Source organism: Neolamprologus multifasciatus, chromosome 3 (assembly GCF_963576455.1).
Source record: "Neolamprologus multifasciatus chromosome 3, fNeoMul1.2, whole genome shotgun sequence".
Lineage (NCBI taxonomy): Eukaryota > Metazoa > Chordata > Actinopteri > Cichliformes > Cichlidae > Neolamprologus > Neolamprologus multifasciatus.
Window position 1 is genome coordinate 2,531,036 of NC_140441.1, and position 23,345 is coordinate 2,554,380.

A 23,345-nucleotide genomic window follows, 5' to 3' on the forward strand; every position below is an offset into this window, starting at 1 on the left:
CACTGATCTCATTTCACCTCTCAGGATCTCTTCTGCTCTGAGTGGCCAACAAACGTCACATCTCTACTGATCCTAAAACTTTCCCACTATTCACCTAAATGATTTATTTGGATTTATCTGTCATCCTGGAGGATATGATCGGATATAGGGAGTTTATATTTCCTTCAGAGCAAAACTGAGGGTATAAAATCCCACACACTAAGGGGACGAGTTCACGCTCCCTCTGAGGGAAACAAGCGTTCAATTCAAACGTCTCTTGCTGAAACTTTATTAGACTCATTAACTATCTGTGTTAACACGTGCAGCTGCCGGACACCGCCCGGTGAACCGTTAATTTTCACCGTTACGCCGTTTGTTTTCCGCTGTGCTCGCCTTTCTAGTCAGGCACTGCTCAGGACACCTCTCTCCTCGCTCCATTCTCCCGCCCTCCCTGAATAGCGCCCAATCAGCGTCGCAGATCCCGTGAAGGCTGGGGCTCAACTTCGCACGCGATTGGTCACTTTTGCGGTCGAGCACGCGGTCCCTGCCGTCGCGTATAAGAGCGCGAGCTCGAGTATCTGAGCACGATGAAGGCAGCTAGCAGTTAGTAGCTAGTCGTAGCAGAAGTCTACTGTTATAGTTGAAGTCACGGGCCGTTACAGAGCACACGCACACTGACAGGCACATGCACGGGGAGCTGGGTGCGGGCTTGTGTTCATGCACACAGCGGGTTTCCGGTGGTGTTTCGGGACTTGTTTATCTTTGAGGGGCGTGTGTGTTTGCTCCGTGCTAGGCGGCTAGCTGCAGAAGCTAACTGTGTTTGTTTCTTGTAGTGCAATTGAATTATTCATGAGGGCTCGCAGGGATTGGCGGAGTGAGCGACGGGGGCGGGGCTAGGACGGGGTTTCCTCGGGATTTTGGGGGCGCACGCACGCACACGCGCTCACAAAAACATAAACAGGATATTTCAAAGACTCGGAGGGTGAAGTCTGGACGGCGGACGGTGATCTCTGCAGGACCCTGTGAGTACAATCGATCAGTCAGTGATTGATTATTGATCGACGACGTTTGCCTGATTTGTTTGAGTGAAGAACTTTGAAGTAATCAGATTAAATCAGTGCTGCTTTAACGATATTTGTAAGAATTTTTATTTCGATTATTCTTCAAAGTAAGAGTCACAAATAAAAGTGACACTTTGACGCACTAATCAGAAAGAACTCATGGAGGTGCTTTTACTTTGAAACATCAGGATGTTGAACTTCCTTCAGGAGGTCACAGTCACGTTTGAGATGCAGTTTTTGTCTCGTTCACCCCTCTGAAGTTGACTTATTCTGCTCATTTATCACTAAAGCCTTGTTCAGCGCCCTCCATAATATGACAACTTTGTCCCTGTTTGGCTGCCCTCCGGAAGCCTGCTGAGGGGCGTTAACGTTTGTTTCCCCCAGAGGGAGCGTGAACGTGTCCCCTCAGTGTGTGGGAGTTTATACAAATTTCACAAGTCATTCATTGATCAATATTGTTCACTGATTACAGCCTCAGGGGAAACAGAAGATGCTGGATGAGTTTATATCGTCATACAGATCCGAACTTCCTGTGTGGTGCTCAGTGTTGTAATGTTAGCACACATCGCAGTCTGATTGGGAGGATTGTCAGGTTACATACAAATTTCTGGAAACCATCAGGATGCAAAGCAGATGTGGCAGGTCGTCTGATTGGCTGTGTGATGGAGGCAGGTTATAAAAGAAAGTTCAAGCTGAGGTTGGTGCTGAGGGTCGTTCATCCCAGTTTCAGTTCATTGACAGATGCTCTTCCTTATGGCACTTATGGGGGCGATCGTGGCTCAAGAGTTGGGAGTTCGCCTTGTAATCGGAAGGTTGCCGGTTCGAGCCCCGGCTCGGACAGTCTCGGTTGTTGTGTCCTTGGGCAAGACACTTCACCCGTTGCCTACTGGTGGTGGTCAGAGGGCCCGGTGGCGCCAGTGTCCGGCAGCCTCGCCTCTGTCAGTGCGCCCCAGGGTGACTGTGGCTACAATGTAGCTGCCATCACCAGTGTGTGAATGTGTGTGTGAATGGGTGGATGACTGGATATGTAAAAGCGCTTTGGGGTCCTTAGGGACTAGTGAAGCGCTATATAAATACAGGCCATTTACCATTTTACCATCACTTATACTTAAAGTCCTTTTAGGGATGGAGTTTGGGCTCCTTCTATGTGTTTTTCTGGCACTGAGGATCATTTTAAAATGAGTTTAGATGTCCCGGTGTTTCAGGGTAAATATCTGATCCCGTGGATCCTCAGGAGTGGAGCTCAGGTTAATGCAGAATGAGCTTAAGGTCTGTTTGCAGATGGTGTTTGACGGGCGGTGCTGCCAGCATCCACACGTGTGTGAATGTTTATCCCTGCAGTTTGGCTTTCTCCCTTCCAGCTGATCCAGGAATGTGCAGGGGGGAAATGACGGTCCCAAACAGACTAATCGCGGTTGTTCCAGGCTGTGTCGATGTGACATGTAGTTAGAGGTGGAGGTCGTGTTACGATGTGCCTACAGCGCAGATTTAACCATGAACATGAATCCCACTTTAGGAGGGAGAGAGACAAGTTCGCTTTGTTTGACAGGAGCAAACCTGGGACAAACGCTGTTAGCTAAGCAGCAGAGTGGTTAGTTTGCTGAACTACCAAACACTCTCTGTTACAGTGCAGCGTGTTCATAGTAGCTGATAACATTCATCACTTTTACACGTTTTTTGCAATAATCTGCTCAGCTGCTGTTTTTAAACTCAACGGTTGTCAGGTTTCCCCTGCGAAGTCTATCTGAAATGGGTACATTTAAAATTTTCTTTTAGCTTTACATGAAAATGTTTCCTCAGTAATAAAGAAGAACCTGAAAATGGGAAAAGCCAAAAAGAAACTAAACGGATAAAGAAATAAAAGCCTGAGTGAGGATGAAAACACAGTTAACGGATAATAAAACCTTTGGTGCTGAGTTCAGGTTCAGCTGGGTTTTTTCTGTTTGTATTCACTCTTCTAATAGAGGTTCATTAATGAGGTTACGATCAATAACTTAGTAATTATTATACATTTATGTCTCATGGTTTATCTGACTCCACCCTCTTCTTCTTTTGCAGGTCACTGTGATTGGCTAGACGGCAGAAGATGATGTCCGTAGACAAAGAGGCGGTCCTCACCCATGAGGCGCCCATCAGACTCAGCCCCGTCTTCCCCGCTGCCATCAGCCTATCAGAGCAGCCGCAGCTGGCTAAACCCCTCCCAATCATCCGGGCTAAAAATGGCCTCCAGCCGCCTGACGACAGCCAGCCGGCCCTTCCGGCGCCGCCTCCTCCTCCATCGACTCAGCGAATCGGGAAGAGGCGCTACTCCATGGGCGTGGGCTTCAAGGGGCTGACCAAGCGCCGACGCCGCGCCAACAGCGACAGTCTGTCAGAATCTGTGTTACCGAGTCACTTCCTGTTGGGCGGGAACATCTTTGACCCGCTGAACCTGAACTCGCTGTTGGACGAGGAGGTGAACAGGTGAGGAGGTTATTGGTGGATTCGTTCAGAGATCAATACGACGTCACCGCTGACACCACCTTTATGCTCTTCCACTTTTCTTCAGAACAACCAATCAGGAGACACCAAAGTGCTCGCCCCTGCCGTCACGGGGCGAAGACCCCGTAGAGATCCTGGTGCCTCGTGACATCACTGATCCTCTGAACCTGAAGGGAGGGGGAAAGGGGGGTGAGGATGGACGAGGGGTGCTGCTGTCCCCACTGAAGTCCAAGAGGAAGCACAGGACCCGACACCACAAAGTAGGAGGAGGGGATGGCGAAGGAGACAAGGAGGTGGCAGCGGCGCCGCTGTTCCCCCACACAGGTGGATTCAGAGGTGAGACACCTGCAGCTTTACTGACACCCGGTGGACGAGCAGGAAACTGCAGCAGGTCACACAGTAAATCTACAGGTTTTTTCAGGAGGCGCTCTCATGTTTAGTGCAATAATGCGATGCAGCAGGTTATTAGTTACATTTTTTTCAGTTTTTTGCTCGTTTTGCGGGTTGTTCATATCTGTAGTTCCTCGCAGTCCGAGGTTGTACTGTAATGATTGATCTGCATGGCGCACTGATCGTGTTTGTACTCCTTCCTGTGAATGTCTGGTTTGAGTCTGTAGCTTTAAATCAGACATGAACCGTAACAACGGCTCTGAACTTAGTGGATGAACCGGTGTGGTGTGTGCACGTAAACTGCCTGTGTCCACACTCGCTCGTAGCTGCAGCTGTTCTACCTGCAGAGTGAAGTCTGTGCATGCACGTCTGTTTTGTTGCCTGCAGTACCGTTGTTGAACAAAGAGGGCAGCGTTCCTCCATCTCCTCTCCCCTGTGAGCTCAACACCGCCATCACCTGCCGAGACGACGTGGCCCCGTCCCCCATCCTGCCCAGGAGGCACACCCACCCTCCACCTGGCCCCCCCCACAAGCCCGGGAGCCAGGGTGACGGGCGGCAACGAAAGCGGCGACGCACCACCTCGACGAGGTCGGCAGATGGCGCTGGAACCACCGTCGTCACAACGACTGCAGCTCAGCCAAGCAAATTCCAGACACCGTTAGTGGGAGGGGCTAAAGCTGCCAGGTGAGTGTGTCGTCTAAGCGGAGTAATCACTGTGATCTGATTGGGTGTCTTTATCACATGACATCTGTACCTCCTGCAGGTGTGGAGGACCTCGGACTGGTTCCACTAACCCCAGAGAGAAGAAGAAGAAGGACAAACACCGCTACCAGTACGGGAACCACAGCCGTTACTATGGCTACCAAGGTTTTTATGGAGACCAGTGGGAGGGGCGGGTTGGGGCAGAGGAAGACCCAAGGCTCCGGGTCCTTGAAGCTGATTGGTTCAGAGACAAGACGGTTCTGGACGTGGGCTGCGGCACTGGTCACATGACACTGGCTGTTGCCCGGAGATTTAACCCCACCCACATCTTGGGGGTGGAGCTAGACAAGCAGCTCGTCCGTGCCGCCATACAGAACATTAGACACTTCCTGTCACATGACCTGGTGGTGGAGGACAGAGGGAAGAGGAAAGACACGGTAGCCCCGCCTCCTCCCGAACAGGAAGGGGAGGAGTTCCAACAGGCGCTCTCCCTCCTCTCCTTCCCTCTGTCCTTCAGGGTGAGTCGGGGCCCTCTCTCAGCTCCTCCCCTTCTCTCTCCTTCTTCCTCTTCCAGGTTCCCCGGTAACATCACCTTCATCCAGGTGAGTCTCACTCTCCATCAGACGCCTCGCCGGTGTCCCGCCACCGCTCACCTCTGTGACTCCTCCCACAGGGCGACTACGTCTCAGACCGTGAAGCTTGGCCTGGGCGGGGCCAATATGATGTCATCATGTGTCTCAACGTAACCAAGTGGGTGCAGCTGCAGTCAGGTGACGCAGGTGTGGTTAGACTATTCAAACGAGCCTATCAGAGCCTGTCGCCGGGTGGAATATTTATCCTGGAGCCACAACCGTGGAGCAGCTACTGCCACAGCAAGAGAGCCTCGGTAACGCCTAGCAACGTGAATATAATCATATGCAGTTAGTGTGTGAGAGAGAAACAGCATCTGTCCTTCACTCATCCTTCTGACGGTGTGATCGATGACAGCAGGAAGTGTTCACACGTATAAAGATCAGGTTTTACATACAGAGATAACAACACTGTGTCTATCACAGTCCTTCAGAGTTGTAATTCCTAAAAGATCAAAGGGTAACTATGATCTGATATTTTGCTTTAACTTTGTTAGTAAACGTGTTCTTGTGTATTCTATGCAACACTTTGAGCATTTTGGCAGAAGAATGAATTTCTTCATGGGTACTGCTTCACTAAACACACATGCAGGGAGCGTCTGTAAATAAATAAATAAGTAAATCTGTGCTCCTGTGTATATTTCTGTGGTTTTTCAGAAAACGACGTTCAGTCACTGCAGGAGTTTGAGGCTCAGGCCTGAACAGTTCACCTCCTACCTGACGGACAGCGTGGGCTTCAGCTCCTACAGACTCATCACACACACAGGTGACAACATGCATCAGGGCTCCGGTGTGTTCTGGCTCATATTTGACCACTCGTCTTGGCAGGATCGGTAGATTTGTTAGTTTCCGGGAATGGACCTGTCTAAAATTTCCATAAAGTTGATCTCTGAGCTTTGGGAATGTTGTTCCAGGCGTTTAATTTTAGCCTGCTTGATCCCTCCCAAGCCTGACACTTGTGCCTGTGTGAGTGGATGGACGACCACACCTGTAAATACAGGTACACAGGAAACCATGTGAGCCAGCTAATGCTACCTAGCCTAGCTGTATCCATAGACTGTATGTTAGCATTACTGCTAATGATTGATATCCCAGTAAAATCCTGCAGTCTCACTGAGCACACCTGCCGCTCACACCTTGGTGATGCCTTGTTAGTTAACAGCAGCAGGCCAGGTGAATAACTGCAGACGTTTACCTGAAGACTGTTAGACTGCACAGGTGTGTGATCTGAGCTGTCTGCTTGTGTTTCCAGGTAACCAGCGGCCCATCTACCTGTTCCATAAAGGCTCTGCGCAGAAGAAGTGAGCTCACGCCTTCGGCGTCCTTCTGTTTCTATGGAAACGGCATTAAAACTGTGACTGAACAAGCTGATGATGTCGCACAGCAGAAGAGAGCGAACTGGAACCTGATTGGATGGCAGTACTCCTGCGGATGTGATTGGTTGAGTGCAGGTGTCCATGTCCACCTAAACCAGTAACATGATTTTTCCAGTCAATGAGATTTGCCCACACAGACGTGATATCATGTGTCTGATGCTGGGATTATACTGGTTGTTGATCAGATCAATAAGACTGTAAAGCACAAAGAAATAACTGCGTTTCTATTGGCCGCTGGATACCAACAGGAAGTGGTTTTTCATATTTCTTCCACTGCTTTTTTTCCTGTCAAAATAAAGCTACTGACTCAAAACCCCTGAATTAAGGCTGCTCATTTGTCTTTCAGGTTTTATGGATAAAAGCACAACATACTGTGAACTCCTCACGATATGACCTGAATTGGCATTAAATTTGTTAAACCTGCCTCAGATTGTCTCTTTCATGCTCTCTGCTAATAAGCAGTTAGATGGAGAGGATCTGTGGAAAGCTGCAACATCATAACAAGGAGGAGTACCATCTCTACTCCAGGTCCTTCCTGAAGGATCAAGCTCCCCATTCCAACTCACATCCTTCAGAGGAAGAGGATCAGAGTACAGCACTGGTGGAGTCCAACATGACACCATGTGAGGTCTGCAGCAAGCAGGTTTATCTAAAGAAGACATCAGGAAACTGATCTAATCAGTGCACAAAGAAGACATGAGGTGTCCAGTGACGGTCGGGTGATCAGACGTGAACGAGGACTACAAACACAGCAGACTCGATGTTCCTGTGGGAGCGCCTCGTCAACCTGCTTCACGCGCCGCTCGCAGCCTGACACAGCGTCAGGATCTTAAAGCTTCTCTTTAAAGATTCAGTCAGTTTGGGGTTGTTAGCTGTTACACTAAGATGACAGGGGCAGAAAAGCATGCTGGGAGCTGTAGTTCTGAACAAAGGACAGATCCATTCATTAGATTTTCAGTCACCACACAGAGGCTGTTTCCCAATTCAGGGTCTGCAGCCTCAACGATCCTCAAGGGCCGCGTACTCAAAGACCGCTAAGGCCGGAAGTGCGAGGCCTGTGAAATGGGACGGTCTAGCCTCCGTCGCGCTGCCCAGGTTGCCTAGCAACCATGATACTAACAGCTGGAAACGTTTCATTCAAACGTTTCAGCCAGAGTGGTGCTTTTAGTTATTTAATGGAGGTGTAATTGTGCAACTTTGCCACAAGAGGGAAGTAGTGCGCTGTGTTTAATAATTAGGTGATGACTTATAAGAAGACTTCCTAAAATCCATAATCCTGTCTTTAGTTTTTGGCACATTCAGTGAGAGGAGGGAGTCATCAAGCCACCAAATATTCAACCGTCCACTTCTTAAACACAGAGGTCTCTGCTGTGGTTTCTGTCACCTCCAGGTGAGGATGTCCTGTCATTGACCCTCACTGGACCCACACAGGTAATTATACTGTAGCTGCAAAGAGCTGTTTGTCTACCAGCTGGTTTAAACACATACTCACGACTGCATTTATTCTTAAAATCATTTTCTAACATAGGATCAGCTAAAGACGTTTTCATGAGTGGATGTAGTAACTGAGGGGAGTCCTGCTGTGTCCCTGAGGTCCAGGAGGAGGTGACAGTCCACCTCACAGGTGAGACTCGTTGGTACCAGCCGGTGAGGAAGCTGCAGGAGTTTGTGTGTTAGCTAACTACAGACTGATGTCTAATCCTTTCATCATCTTCATGCTGTTGCCGTAGTAACAGCTGAGCTGTAGGTGAAAGCTGAATCACCTGAAAGACTCACAAACAACATCTGAGTAGCTCTTTATTAACTTTAATGGATTAAACTCATACAAATAAATGACATGCAGCCTTCCTGCAGCAGCCTCCACGGCTCCCACTCATGCTCACTGCTCAGCTGACACTCACAAAGCTTTAAACAGGACACGAGTACAGAGTAAAGACACAAACTGATCAGCAGGAGAAAACGAAGCAAAGTGTTTCCAGTATAACTGATACCATCACACCGGCTCCACTCTGACATCAAAGAAGACACAGATCAAACTTGAGCCATCAGAGGAGTCAGTGGAGCTGCTTCTGTTCCTGATGTGCTGATCTCTCCCTGCAGAGGAGACACGACAGCTTCACACACAAACACCTGTAACTGTGAGCAGCACGACTCTCCATCCGATGATGTTTCCCTGGCTCCAGGCCACACAGCTGTCTCTCTCTGTGGGGCGTTTAAGGGTCAGGCTGAACCGTCCGCTTTTCACACGCTCGTCTTTCATCTTCACTCGGTCTCTGTGATGCCGCTCCTGTTTGTCGGGCTTCTCAGGACGGTGCCACCACTCCACCTGACTGTCTTCAGGCAGCTGAGCTGTGGTTTTGAAGTGTAGCCGGACAGACTCCGCCCCCTCCTCCACCTCCACCCGACACTCTGAGAGAACAGCAAACACAGCATGAGGTGTACAAACAGCAGCAGGTGTCACAGTTGTGGAGAAAGCTGCACAGCACACTAGAAGCAGCTGCTGGAGCTGATCACAGTCTGATGGGATATCTTCTCCTGTCAGCTGCTGCGTGGATGTAAAAATGATGCTTCAAATAACTGTCTTAATACTCCAATAAATATTATATTTAACCTCCTAAGACCCGAACATGGCATGCATTTTTAAAGTCTCTTTGCTATGTGGGCTGATTGGGACCTGAAGAATTTTACCTGATTTTTGTCTCTGAGAAAAATGAGATCCACATGAGAGGACATTCGTTTTAAATTCTGATAGAACAGCAGCAGTATGATGTCCTCGTTAGTGGATATCAGGCCCTCGTGGAGCAAAGTTTTGTATTTTGGTCTAGACGTCCCAAAATGTGATGTCCAAATATGTGGCGGTCCTTGGCGGTTAAAGAAACAATCGTAAAGTTCTGTTTCCAGTTTGTTATTGTTACAAACAGACATCAAACAGGATCTATGGATTCAATGGATGGAGATAATGGTCCTACCATCACAATGAGTTTGACCTTTGACCTGTATCTACAGCACTGACCTCTGACAGTAAGCAGCACTTGTTTCTTCAGCAGGATGTTTCCCTCCCTGCTAACGGTGCAGGTGTAGGTCTTCTACAGTCTTCTTCTGTCGGTCTTCGTTGGATTTCTGTAAACTTCATCGTGTTCTTTATTCTTGTCAGAGCCGTTCTCATACACGTGGACCTTCCTGTCTTTCATGTCCTTCCACTCTAACGTCTTTAGGCAGCTGAAGTGCGGCTTTACAGGGGAGCAGGACAGACTCCATCCCTGAATCCACCTCCACCTTGTAAACTGAGAGAATAAAAGACACCATGATCCATCAGCTGTGATGGTCACATGACCTCCCTGTCCCCTCCTTGTCTTCTAGTCTCAGTCAGATTGTGTCTCAGTTTGTTCCTGATGTGTTCCTGACTCGTTCTTTGGTAACTAGTCTGCAGCGTCCTGTAAAGTGCTGCAGACATGTTGGATGAAGAGCAGAAGAACAGACAGACGGAGCCTCCACAGTCGGCCATGTCTCACACGGCTCTTTACTTTGGGCTTCAGCATCGGCAACGTGTCTGCGGAGGACGTTTGAGAGACCATAACTGCGCCTTTTTTGAAATTCACTTGAGGACACGCCGTTGGATAAACGAGTCTATTTTAAACTTAAGGAGAATGTGTAACAAAGCTGAATGACTATGGAAGAAAACTAAAGTGGAAGTGGACTCTCAGAGATCTCATGCTCTCCTTAAATGAAATGGTGAAAATGGCTGCTCTGATTTTTCTAGGTTCATATCAGAAAATGAGAGAAATTCCCGAGTTTTGTTTGACAAAATCAGTGCTGTTGTGTCTCGAGCTGCCTCACCTATAAATGTGCGCTCTAATGCAGGGCTAAGCAGACAGATCTCCCCAGAGCTTTCTTGTTCATCTCACTCCTGGTCTACTTTTACACCTGTGACATTTGATGATGTGTTTGCGTTGATAGACAAAATGAATTTTTTAAACATGTCATTGTGGAACCAAAGCTCAGAAAACCCAGCTTAGATCCAATATTACCTCAACGATCAATTTCCCTTTTATGTCACAGCTTGTTGAGAAGGCGGTTGCTGTGCAACTTAAGGCCTACTTAGATAAACACAACATCTATGATCATTTCCAATCTGGTTTTGGTAAAATGCATTCCACTGAAACTGCACTACTTAAAGTTACCAGTCATATTATCATATCAGCAGATGTTAGACCTCCTCAACGTTTGACACAGTTAATCGTACCATCCTGGATCTGGTTGGGGATTTGGTTTGATGTTGACCTTTGACCTGCAGTGGGACATCTCTCAGTCTCCATTCTCCTCTAAATGATCTGATGGAGCAGGTGTAGGTGGCGCTGTCAGACAGGTGGAGGTTGGTCAGGTTCAGGCTGAGGTCTCCAGTTTCCAGAGCGTCAGTCTTCATGGATGTTCGGCCACTGTAACGCTGGTTTTGATCTTTCAGTTCGTCTCCTTGAAGCTGACGCTGGTGGACGGTTGGAGGACTGAGGTGGGAGCGACTCCACACCACTGTGGGGCTGTCCAGTTCAAAAGTGGGAAACTCACAGGGCAGCAGGACAAACAGCTCTCCCTCATACAGCTCCACAGCTGAGGCATGCTGGGAAACTGAGGCCTCACCCTGACACGCACAAAGCTCCGCCTTCAGTCCTGACACTGAAACATCCACTGTAGCTACAATGATGCAGATGTGACCCTCAGCAGCTGGATTTCCTCTCCATAGATGTGTTTCCATGCAGATCATGGACATAAAGGCTGCTCTGAGAAAAAAGCAACAAATCAGACAAATCATTAGGTACAGGACCTTTAACATCTGCAGATTTATTTAGATTCACTTTCTCCTGTTCAGTCATTACTTTCTTAAAAACAACAACATGCCTGTGAGACCCTGATGCTCAAAGAAATCTCATTATTAATTAATGCTTACATTTTAAATCCAATTTAAATGTATTTTTTATTGACAGGCTGTTTCACACCTCCAATCAAAGAACTACTTCTAGAAGCTTTTACTTTATGCAGTGAGCTGTGATAATATCTATTATTTATTATTTATCTATTATAATATATATCTATATTTATAACCTTTTATTTAACACAGTCCTGAAAGAAGAAAGAAAGAAAGAAGGTGGTGAAAAAGGAAGGGTTTATTTACCGGACGGGACCTCTGTGAGGACAGAGACAGGTGATTCTGGCATAACGTTGGTCACCAGGCGTGAAAGCTGAACGCCTCCTCTTTCCTCAGGAGTGATCTGTGGCAGTCTGCCATCATGGCTGCACACACTGAGTGTGACTCACTGGAAGCTGACAGAGACAAATCACTTTAAGGCTTTTTTTCCTAATTAAAATGTTAAAATGTCATATTTAGGATCTGTGTGCACAGTGCATACAAAGGAGGACAAATAGTGTGTTGCTCTAATAACATATGTTATAACATAGCATATGTTGTGGAAATGAAAATGCCAGCATGTATTTCTGAGCTGTGTCAGATTATGTCAGCATTATGCAGTCCAGAGAATATAATGATTTCCCTCCATAGACGTTTTCTGCTGTTGGTAAACATCCATCCATGTACAGCACTGAAGAAGATATTTAGAAAGTAGTCCAGAGCTGTTTCTGCATTGCACTTCAAAACGAATTGAAGGATTTTTTTGTTTGAATTCTAAATGAGTCTTATGTGACTGCTTCAATTACTATAAGTATTACTAGTTGCTGCTTCTGTGCTTCATATTACTGTTTATTGTCCTCTCAGACCAACAGGCGGAGGTGAAGGTGGAGGAGTTTGTCACTCTGGCCTGCAGAACAAAATCTGAGCTGGCTGAGGACACCACAGTGGAGTGACTCACTCTGACTTTGGACTCATGATGCATCCAAATGACAGTAAACAAACAGGACAACCTCTACTGTGGTTGCACGAATATAAACGAAGACCTGCTGAGAACTGGAGACCTCAGTCTGACCCTGAAACTCCACACACACACATGTGGATACATCTGCACCATCTACAGGGACAAAGACATCCTGAGACAGAAACTAGTGCTGCAGGTCAAAGGTCAGAGATATATATCAAAGGTTCTGTATATGTAAGCCGTACTTGTGATATTATTATTATTATGTTTTAACATTATGCTCTTTTATTGTTTTCTACATAGAGCGGTTTCCATCCTGGGGCATAGCGCTCCCAATTATTCTGGTTCTCGTTGTTTCTGGAGGTCTGTTATTTTATTTCCGGCATTATTTCATGTCAGGTGAGTCCCTCCTACATTACCCATAACACTGACGCTTAGCAGGTATCCTTCCAGATTTTGGTTATGTAGCTAGCTTCAGGGTTAATCCTGGGTTTTCTGTGCTATGAAGGTAGTTTTTAACAGGGAAAATCGCCATGGTAACATATGCTGTGAATCTCCAAAAGTTGATTCTGTTCATCTGGACGTTGTGTTTTGTTTTTCTCTGCTGGGGAAATACATTTGACTAAAAACCCCTAAATGACATGCAAACTGTGCGTTGCATTGTTACAGGAATGTCAGTGCAGCAACTCGAGGACTTGTATAAACATGTATAAACCCCGCCCCTTTCATGTGAACTTGCAGGGGAAACTCTGGGCTTCTGTCTCTGTTGCCATGTTGAAGTATCCAGGTAACAGAAAGATATTCTGAACTGTTTTTGTAGTTTAGGGTCAGAAGCTGAAAGAGTTGAGAGTTACAAACAGCTGATACAGAGAGCTGAAGAGAAACTTCCAGGTTTGTTCCAGAAGTCAGAAAACCTCCTTCAGACTCAGTCATTGATCAGTGAAACAGCTCCACAGCATGACTTTACTAAACAGCTTACACCTTTGATAAAGTCTCGCAAGCGTCAGCTTTCTATAGATATAAAAAACTGGAAATGTACTGATATGTGATCAGAATTACAATATTTCTGACTGCCTGCGGCAAAATATCCCTGATTCAAAATGAATCGAATTGTCGATCGAATCGATTCTGAAAATCAGTGACGATGCCCAGCCCTAATCATGTTGTCCTTTGTTATTCTCTCAGTTTACCAGGTGGAGGTGAAATCGGGGGTGGAGTCTGTCCAATTGCCCTGCAAAACCACAATTAACCTGCCCGAAGACGCTAAAGTGGAGTGGAAGGACAACGATTACAGGACGGTCCATGTGTATCAGAACGGCTCTGACCAGCCTGAAGAACAGCACGAGGATTATCAAGGCCTAACAAAGATGAAGAGAAACCTGCTGGAACCTGGAGACCTCAGTCTGACCCTGAAATACCCCACAATCACACACCTGCACCGTCCACAGCAGGGAGGGAAAGATCCTGATGAAGAAACAAGTGCTGCTCTTTGTCAGTGGAGGTGAGTGCTGTAGATACAGGTCAGAGGTCAGAGGTCACTGTAAAAGCTCAGAGATGAACTGTGAGTGTCCACATCATCCATGAGACTTTCATGAGTTTCTCATAATGTTTGTTTAGCATGTGGCTAGCATAAAAAAACTGTTAAAGCCAAATCAGTCCAACATATATGTGTACGCTGTTAGCGCTCACATCTCAGTCTCATTCACTACATGCATGTTTTTTATGAAAACATTCTGATATTCCACATAAACACACATGGAAATATCACAAGTCTGAGTCGATGAAACAAGGAGTGGAATTGGAGGTAATGTTACCAGTAGGGATGGGTATCGAAACCGGTTCTTGTTGAGAACCGGTTCCCACTGTTTCAATTCCTTGGAATCGTTTGCCATTTTTGCAAACGATTCCCTTATCGATTCCAGTCACACCGAATGACGTCACCACTTTGCGTAGCGTCATTTACCTGGCAGGAAACATGGCGGCTCAAACGCTAAAAAGTTTGGTCATACTTTACAAGAACGGATGACAACAGGGCAACTTGCAATACTTGCAAAGTAGATATTTCATTTAAGGGAGGAAACACTACGAATATGCAAAACACGCAATGTCGTGTTTTTAATTCCGCTCCGGACTCGTGAATCTCAACCCAGCAGCAGCGGTAACGTTTGCACGTCCTCTCCCGTTAATGCGGCAGGTAAATAATCAACAACAGTGCAGATTATGTTAGCGCGATCGGTCTTATTACAAAACCTGGGGACCCTGTGACCCCCCATTGAACTGTTGGGTTTGTAAGGCCATGTTACTCCTAAATTTCTATCTTGTTCAAAGAGAAGATATAAAACAAAGTTCTGAGCTAATCCTTTTTTAAAAATAAGAATCGATAAAGAATCGAATCGTTAAACAGAATCGAAAATGGAATCCGAATCGTGAAAATCTTATCAATTCCCATCCCGAGTTACCACCAGTGTTGTTGTTGCTGTCTGTATCACTTACACGTGCTTCACTGTCTTCTCAGTCCCCCAGAAGGAGGTGGATGCAGGGAAGGACTTTGTACAGCTGTCCTGTAAAACCACACTTGATTTACCTCATGATGCTGAAGTGGAGTGGAGAGACGCTAACAGGAAGCTCCATGTGTATCAGGATGGCTGTGATCAGCCAGATAGACAGGACCAGGATTACAGAGGCCGAACAGAGATGAATGAAGACCTGCTGAAAACTGGAGACCTCAGTTTGACCCTGCAATACCCCACAGAGAGAGACACACAAGTCTACACCTGCACCGTCTACAGCAAAGAGGGAAACATCGTGTTTAAGAAAGCAGTGGACAATCTGAGAGTCAAAGGTCAGAGAGGATTTTCTTGGTTCTCTCTGTGTTAGACCTACACTATCTTATACAGGCTGCATGCTTTAACCTAACGACAGCTGGGATAGACTCGACTATGACCCTGCACTGGAGAAGAAAATACTGGGGCACCACTATCAGTGAAAATAGAAACAGACAGCGTTATCTCACAGGATGAACCATTCATTGATTTATAATCAAATCATCCATAATGAGAAATCTAAGCAAGCTTTGAATTCGATCATATAAAACACATTAGTGTCATGTTCCTGGATCATTGACCCAGACTCTCAAGCTCTGCATTCAGTTTGTCTCCTGGTTTTCTTTTTCTTTTCTTTTCTAAGCCACGTCTGTTGTTACAGTACATGTGCAATAACGTCCCAGCTGACACAGGCAGGAGGGAGAAAACACAATAAAGACAGACAACAAATAGAAATGCAATGAATCTCCGACTGCTACAGCTGCAACAGAAAAAACAGAAAATAAAAGCACAGAGCATCTGGAAGACAACAATATGAAAGAGCCCAGGCAGGGCACATGAGTGTATTAAGTTTAAAGTAGGGATTTGGAATTGATAAGAATTTAGTGATTCCGATTCCATTATCAATCAGATATTGATTTGGTTGCTGGTCGATTTTCATCGGCTCTCTGTGAGCGTGACCACCATCACTAAGCAGCAATAAAGTGTCTAGTTAAGTACATGCTGTGCGATCAAATGTTTGTGCATGTTGGAGCTATCTCCCCTCTTTGTTGCCATCGGGATTGGGATCGTTACTTAAAAAACACCACCACTCCCACCACCAACCGAGGCAGACACCTGCACATCTCCGGCCCCCAGGACGCCGCCAAACGACCACAGTCACAGAAAACCCCACAGCCAGCTGCAGGGCGACAGGGAGACAAGCCTCCAGCCGACCACCATCAGTGACCACGTAGTTCACTGATGGTGGTCGGCTGATCTGGTCAGTGATCAGTGAAACTTCATCCAGTTGTTTTTATGCAGACGCAGACATTCTCCTCAAACTGACGTAATCTAGAAGTAAGTAAATGAGTCTGAAGTTCCTCACAGTGTTACTGGAGGCCAACGTGACGCCTCCAGACTAAGTATCTGGTTACACACCGAGAGTTTTAGGACCGAGTACAATTACCTCAGTTTTATCTGAACAGCATGTATATGGTTATCAGCAGAGTTGTCTGTGGAGTACGTGCATGTGTTTGAGTGTGTAAGGCTCATTTTTCTGACATTACTGGATTATTCGAAATGTAAATGGGATACGTGAAGACTGTTACTTTTAATCATTCTCTCCGGGTGTTTATGTTGAGGCTTTTAAAGCAGTTATGATGACTAACAGGCAGATTACAGATTTGTACTTTTCCACAGAGTGCTTGTTCATGAGCTAATAGGTTTAATCCATTCTGAAACACAGCACTTTGTTGGATAAGAAGTAGTGTAAAGAATGTGGTAGTTGTAGATCACCATTGTGTTTTGGTTTTTGAAGAGTTTTTAGAGTTACTCTCAGCTGTCTATCTCAGAGGAACTTCGGTCAGGATGGATTATGAATGGAGAGATTTTTTTGTAATCTTCGGGCAAGTGCAAAGTATTTTAAGGCTTACATTAGTGAGTGAGGTCGGGCAGTAGCTGGATGGAAGTGTAGGATTTTGGGCTGGTTTAAGAAGCAGACTAATGATGGCAGAGATCATGTTTGGAGATAGTGTGTGATTATTGTAAATCTGACTTACCATCTTGAAAAAAGAAGGTGCTAGTGTAGGCCAAAATGTAAAACTGCTGGAAAACCACGTGGACCTGGGGCTGTTTCAGAATTCAGACACTGAATGAGGTGAATCCAGCATTAGTTGGATTAATCTGTGATGAGTATAAAGCTCCATAACAATCTTTAACATCTTTATGTATTTATTGTTGATCATGAGGAATCTTCCCAGTGGAAGCTTTTTTTCCTTATTTAGATTTAAGTGGTTTGGGAGGAAATTTTCCAGATTTATTACCATGTTCAAGGTTCTCCAAATGCAGCTTTTGCATCAGAAACTGTGTTCGCTTGTGAATTATTTCATTCTAGCTTTAGTTTGTTGGTTTAGCTTGTTGTTGGTGAGGCATCACCAGTGTTGGTCAAGTTACTTGAAAAAAGTAATTAGTAACTAATTAGTGATTACTTCGCCCAAAAAAGTAATCCCATTACTTTACTGATTACTTATTTTCAAGAGTAATTAACTACTTAGTTACTTAGTTACTTGTTAAAAACACGATTTACAACCTGAATAGGTGATAAAGTGAAAGATCTTTCAGCCCAATTCTACTTTTTCTGCATAATCATCATACAAAATGTAATCAAATGGAAAAGTATCTTTTTAAAACTTGTTTTATTAGTTTTAATCTTTTAACTTTATGCATCAAGCAAACATTTAATTATCTGCAACATTCTCTGACTGGAAGAAATTAGTTTAACATTTAAACCTATTTTCTGCACATTCCAGCACATAAAATAAAATATTTTGTGTGTTTACACTCTCTTTCAAATAGATGCAAGTAAAACACAGCAGAAAATAAATAAAGTCAAAGACTAGCGGTCCTGTTGCTCTATTTTCACCTGTAAAGCAGGAGTGGGGTAGGCGGAGGGTTACCCTGGTGCAGGTGTGCAGCGGTCAGTGGAAGAATCCGCGAGTTTCTCTGTGAGTTTCCCATTACGTCGTAGCTACTCGGTGCTTGCTCGGAAGTTTAGGGGTTTTTTTACTGTAAAAAGAAGTTTTCTTCCCACGCACAACGGACACTAATGTTTTTGTCACTTTTTATGGAATCAAACTCAAAGTAAGGTCAGTACTTCCACGCTTTAAACGCTGCACGCTCATACTCTCTCTGCACTCGATATATGATCCATTGTTGATCTGCACACAGCTGTTGTCACGAACGTCACACTCGCTTACGTCACTGTCATGAGACATTCTCGCAAAAAAATCACGGTTTTAGTAATGCAGTAACGCAGCGTTCCTACGGGAAAGTAACGGTAATCTAATTACCGTTTTTGCAATAGTAATCCCTTACTTTACTCGTTACTTGAAAAAAGTAATCGGATTACCTGCCTGTGATGCCCATCTCTGGGCATCACAGGCAGAGTCTAATGATCTAATTTCTTGTTCAGTTCTAATACAAGCCTTTTCCCCTCCTTTGTCTTATGTGAACAATAAGATATTATGTTAGCCTTTCCAGCTTCCCACACGGTGATATTCCTGGTGGGTCATTGTTATCTAAATATGTTGCCCATTCCTTTTTTGAAATAATTAATGAAGTCTTATTCTTTAAGTAATGATGTATTTAATCTCCGGCTCCAGTGGTGTAAGTGAGCGTGTGAGTGATGTACTGGTGATGTATATAATTGTGTTTCCCTGCTTTGCAAACATTTAAACTATATTCCTTTGACTTACTGCATTACGTCTCCTGTGTTCTGCGTATGAGTGCAATCCATGAGATTTTCTTGTTTGTCTGTATCATGCTGTACATTAGACAGATAGCTGCTTCCAGTTAGATGTAGTAGAGAAGAGTATACAGCTGTGGTTCGTTGACCTGGTGTGAGGGGGTCAAAGTAGTGTCAGGTCATACATGCAGAAATAATTGTCACTTCTCAGAGTAAAGATATAGATCATATAGATGTTGATTGTTGGTGTTTCTCTGCTGTGTTTGTGTTATTGTTGGGTCTTTATTATTTGTGATTTGGTGCATTATAAGTGAAATAAAATAGAACTGATGTAAAACTGCACTGATCCGGTCTTAAAGGACACCGTAACTTGAAATGATCAACTTTACTGATAGATTTCAGTTCTGCTCTGATCTTTCTTTCAGCTTCCTCTACAACCCTGAAAACCTGCTGCTGCTGTACAGCTCATGTTGTGTCTGTTGTCCTCTCAGTCTGTCAGGTGGAGGTGGAGAAGGGGGCGGAGTCTGTCCTGCTGCCCTTCAAAACTACAGAACTCACAGAGCTCCACAAGATGTTGTAGTGGAGTGGGGATGTGATGAAACGAAGATGGTCCACATGTATCGGGAGGGCTCTGACCGGCTTGAAAAACAGTATGATAAATACAAGAACCGAACGGCGATGAATGAAGACCTGCTGAGAACTGGAGACCTCAGTCTGACCCTGAAACACCCCACAGAGAGAGACAGTGGAGGATACAGCTGTGAAGTCAGCAACAGGGATGATAACCGCAACGAGAGAATCTGGAGACACAAAACTGTGATACTCAAAGTTAAAGGTTTGTGTGTGTCTCAGTGTTTGACACTGCTGGATTTCCAGCTGATAGGTGACAGATTAGAAACTGATCAGTCTATTGATCACACAATATTCCATCAATAGAATTGATTTGACTTTGATTTGTGTAACAAAGTGATTTCCACGTCTCCTTCATGATGTGACAGTGTCAGAGCTGAATGCACTTGTAGAGTATCATGTTTTTATGGCTCACATTTAAAGTGTTCCAGCTCTAATGTACAGCTGTCATATTAGAAATAGAAGCAGCTCTGATTTTAGTGCTCAAAGAAATCTATGAAGTTATGAATTCACATATGAACACTTTTCTGCAGCGTTCCTCTCGGCCTTATTTGCAGCTCCACTCTTGTTTTTGCTCTATTGTTGTTGTTTGTCCTTGTCTGACTGTGTTGTGTCTCCTCTGCAGGGAGAGTTCAGGTCCAGGATCAAACAGGGGACATCAGGAACAGAAGCAGCTCCATTGATCCGACTCCTCTGATGGGTGATCGATCAGTTTGATCTGTGTGTTCTTTGATTGTTGATCAGTGATGTAAGAGTGGAGTCGGTGTGATGGGAATAACAGCATTTCAACACACAGACGGGGTTCATTCATGTTTGAAGGGCGCCCATCACTGCGCCTCCACAGTGCAGCTGGAAGTGTGTCCGAGTGTTCAGTCACCCTGCAGGGATCTGTGATTACTCTGAGAATATGAATCATATTACAGACACTTTTCTTTCTCCCTGGAGGAGGTTGGGTGAAGTTCTTTACTGTCCAACAGCTTTGGACAGTAAAGTTGTTGGACAGAAACAATCACAGGTTTACCAGACTGAAGGTCACTATGCTCACCTGTGATCAGCGTGGCAGGAGTTTCAGGCCTTCAGACAGACGACTGCAGGTCCACTGCTGCACCAACGTTGTTGGGTCCTGAGTCATGAGGACAGAAAAAGACTTGTCAAAGGATCTGCAGGAGAAAGCTGAACTTTATTAAGCAGGAAAAGGAGGTAGAACCACTAGATGTCAGTAAAGAGCTGCTCCTCGGCCCATCATCGTGTGCTTTCATGCTGAAACTTCTGCATCTGGTTCTAGTGCACAAACATGAACCTGAACTGAAATGTAACACCTGAGAGTCCAGCAGCTCTCAGTCTTTGTGTCTCCACGTCTCTGCTGGATGGACTCACCCACTGAAGCCAGGACTCAGTGTGGAAAACGTGTATCACCAAAAAAAAGGGAAAGACCATCTCTGAATCGAGGAGGGGGCCTAAGGGTACATCTTTCCCCATCTTACAATGCTGTGATTGCAGCCATTCCCCAACTCTCTGTGAATGGTACTCATAGGCATTGATCAGTGGTTGTTGATCAATGGTCATGAGAATTTGCATAATTAAGATTAAGGAACTGACCTCCCAGCCCATTGTTCCTTCAGTGGGCTGGTTTCAGTCATTATGCAAATGTACTGTTTATAAGATTGGAAACCTGCAGTCAGCTGAGACTGAAGACATCACCTGGATGAGTGACGACACGTTTCTCCCACAAAACGCTACGTCCAGATGAACAGAATCAACTTTGGGAGATTTACTTTCCTGGATGATTGAGATGCATCAAGACTTCATTGTGTGTTACTTCTCATTCAGCACAGACACATTATTTCTGTTAGGTCATGTCAGCTGTAACTCTGTACAAGCACAACTGTGAACAACACAAACTTATCTTCAATGTGTCACATAAACACTAAGTGTCAGAGCCTGTATGACACACAGGACAGACTGTAAGCTCTGTTGGCTGCACAGGACTTTGTAGCAGTTTTCCAACATGTCCTCCACCCCGTGATGTCAGTGGTGGGACCCCAGTCAAAGCACTCAGCACGACCTCCTTTAAATGTCTTTTATACCAGTTACTGCCCAGCTGCTGTTTTCTTTTCTGTCAGGGTCTCCCATTAAAGGAAAAATGTACTAAAGACGGTTAGATATTTTTAAGTATGTAAGTTACTCAGGCATCAAATAGATTTGAAGTTAAACTCTTTATGATCCTGAGGCGGATTTCAAACAAGCAGGTCGCTTTGATCTACGAGTAGATCTCAGACTAACAGCACGAGCACAAAACTGGAAGGAAATGTTTTATCTTAATTCTTCACTCAGAGTTAGTGCAAGACGGACGTCCTCACATAAATAAAGACAGAAACTTTATTTTAATATGATGGAGAGCCATTTAGCTCATTGCTGTCATCTTCTACTCAGTGCAACGTTTCTTAAATGTGTTTGTATTATACTGAGTTTTGAGCTTTGCAGGATAAAAACACAGCAGGTAGGTGTAGAGAGGACGTCAGCTGACGGAGCAAAGGGAGGCAGACTGTGGATAAATGACAGCGTGAGAGGAGAGCAACCATGATAGAAGCACAGGTATGGCAGATAGAAGTGGCTTTAGAGATATTTATAGTCAGTGTATGTGTCATGAAGGTGACATGTGAGCTTATCTTTGATCAATAAACCTGAACAATGAGTTTTTGCATTGCTTGTTACCCTTGTTTAGTGAGGTTTGGGTTTCCTTTGAGCCTGTAAAAAGTTGGGCTCCAAACAAACCCAAACTTGGTGAAATCATCTGAGCATCGGAGAAGAGTAAGTGGTAAATGGACTGGTTCTTATATAGTGCTTTTCTACTGATCAGAGCACTCAAAGCGCTTTACACAACTTGTGCATTCACCCATGAACATTTTCCAAGTGCTTTATAGCTAACATTCACACACATTCATACTCCGATGGATGCATCTGAGAGCAATTTGGGGTTAGTATCTTGCCCAAGGATGTAGACTACGGGAAGCCAGGAATCGAACCACCAACCTTGCGATCAGTAGATGACCTGCTCTACCACCTGAGCTACAGCCACCCCTGTGGGACAGAAGTTTGCTTTGGAAACTGAAATAAAAAACTAACAAACATGATTTACAATGGACAGTATGGAGAAGTGAAAAGTGAAAGGCTGTGCTGGAATACGTGTGTTACAGTTTTTGATTGCTGAAAACTTCAAATATCATGAGAAAAAATACAATATTTTGCATCATCTCTGCAGTGTCTCTTCTTTCCTCTGCTGTTGTGATTTTAGCTTTAAACTGTTTGGTTTGTCAGCAAACTGACCTCTGCAGTACTAACTCCTGACCTGTACAAAGAGCAGGTGTTTCTGACCTTTGACCTGCAGCTGTATGTCTCTCAGTCTCAGTTCTTCTCTCCGTCACTGATGGAGCACGTGTAGTTGCCGCTGTCAATCAGTTGTGGTTTTCTCAGAGTGAGGCTGAAGTCTGAACTGTTCAGAGCATCAGGTCTCATCAATGTGCGCTGCTGTAACGCCGGTTTTGTCCTCTGAGATCACCAGGTATGAAACCTGAGTACTGACAGAGCAGCAGGACAGATGTTTCCCCCTCATTCACCTCCACCACCACCACAGCCAAGGCATGCTGGGAAACTGAGGACACGCACAGACGGAGAACTTAAGTGTATGCTGTGTGTTTATCTCAGAGTCCTGACAGGTGACAAATTAGCTCCAGAACACCAAGCCAGGTGTTGGAAGACTGACACATGGATTCTTCCCATCCAGAGGGAGGATTTAGTTGCACTTTATAATAGTTGCACAACATATGTAGTTTAGAAACACAGACTGTGCCTGCACTGCATCTAGTGAAGAAAACTATTACTGCAAGAGAACGAGGCTACTTTAAAGCAGGTGATATTAAGGTTGAAAAATAAATAATACGTTGATGTGATAAACATTTCACAAAATC

The 23,345-nt window shown here is 45.0% G+C and overlaps 2 protein-coding genes and 1 pseudogene across 4 annotated transcripts in view; all 3 read left to right on the plus strand.

Moving 5' to 3' along the window:
• The window catches only part of LOC146521035 (uncharacterized), a 235,515-nt gene that overhangs the window by 92,987 nt on the left and 119,183 nt on the right, over positions 1–23,345 (plus strand). The gene's annotated exons all lie outside the window — the stretch shown is intronic.
• LOC146521042 (7SK snRNA methylphosphate capping enzyme-like) lies at positions 538–6,932 on the plus strand. Its single transcript, XM_085154399.1, has 8 exons — positions 538–1,001; positions 3,099–3,503; positions 3,589–3,857; positions 4,299–4,596; positions 4,676–5,216; positions 5,288–5,500; positions 5,901–6,009; positions 6,496–6,932. The coding sequence occupies exons 2-8, from the start codon at positions 3,127–3,129 to the stop codon at positions 6,546–6,548; spliced, it is 1,860 nt and encodes a 619-aa protein (XP_085010525.1). The 5' UTR covers positions 538–1,001; positions 3,099–3,126; the 3' UTR covers positions 6,549–6,932.
• On the plus strand, positions 11,758–23,180 carry LOC146521043 (uncharacterized; annotated as a pseudogene). Its single transcript, XR_014873140.1, has 6 exons — positions 11,758–12,683; positions 12,784–12,879; positions 13,666–13,981; positions 14,996–15,322; positions 19,239–19,582; positions 20,003–23,180. The product of XR_014873140.1 is annotated as an uncharacterized LOC146521043 (transcript).

Excerpts from the sequence above, each read along its gene's own strand:
- LOC146521042 (XM_085154399.1), top strand. The coding sequence starts at position 3,127 with ATGATGTCCGTAGACAAAGAGGCGGTCCTCACCCATGAGGCGCCCATC. Across the intron at positions 4,597-4,675 it reads GGAGGGGCTAAAGCTGCCAG|GTGTGGAGGACCTCGGACTG; the intron begins GTGAGTGTGTCG and ends TACCTCCTGCAG. Across the intron at positions 5,217-5,287 it reads GTAACATCACCTTCATCCAG|GGCGACTACGTCTCAGACCG; the intron begins GTGAGTCTCACT and ends CTCCTCCCACAG.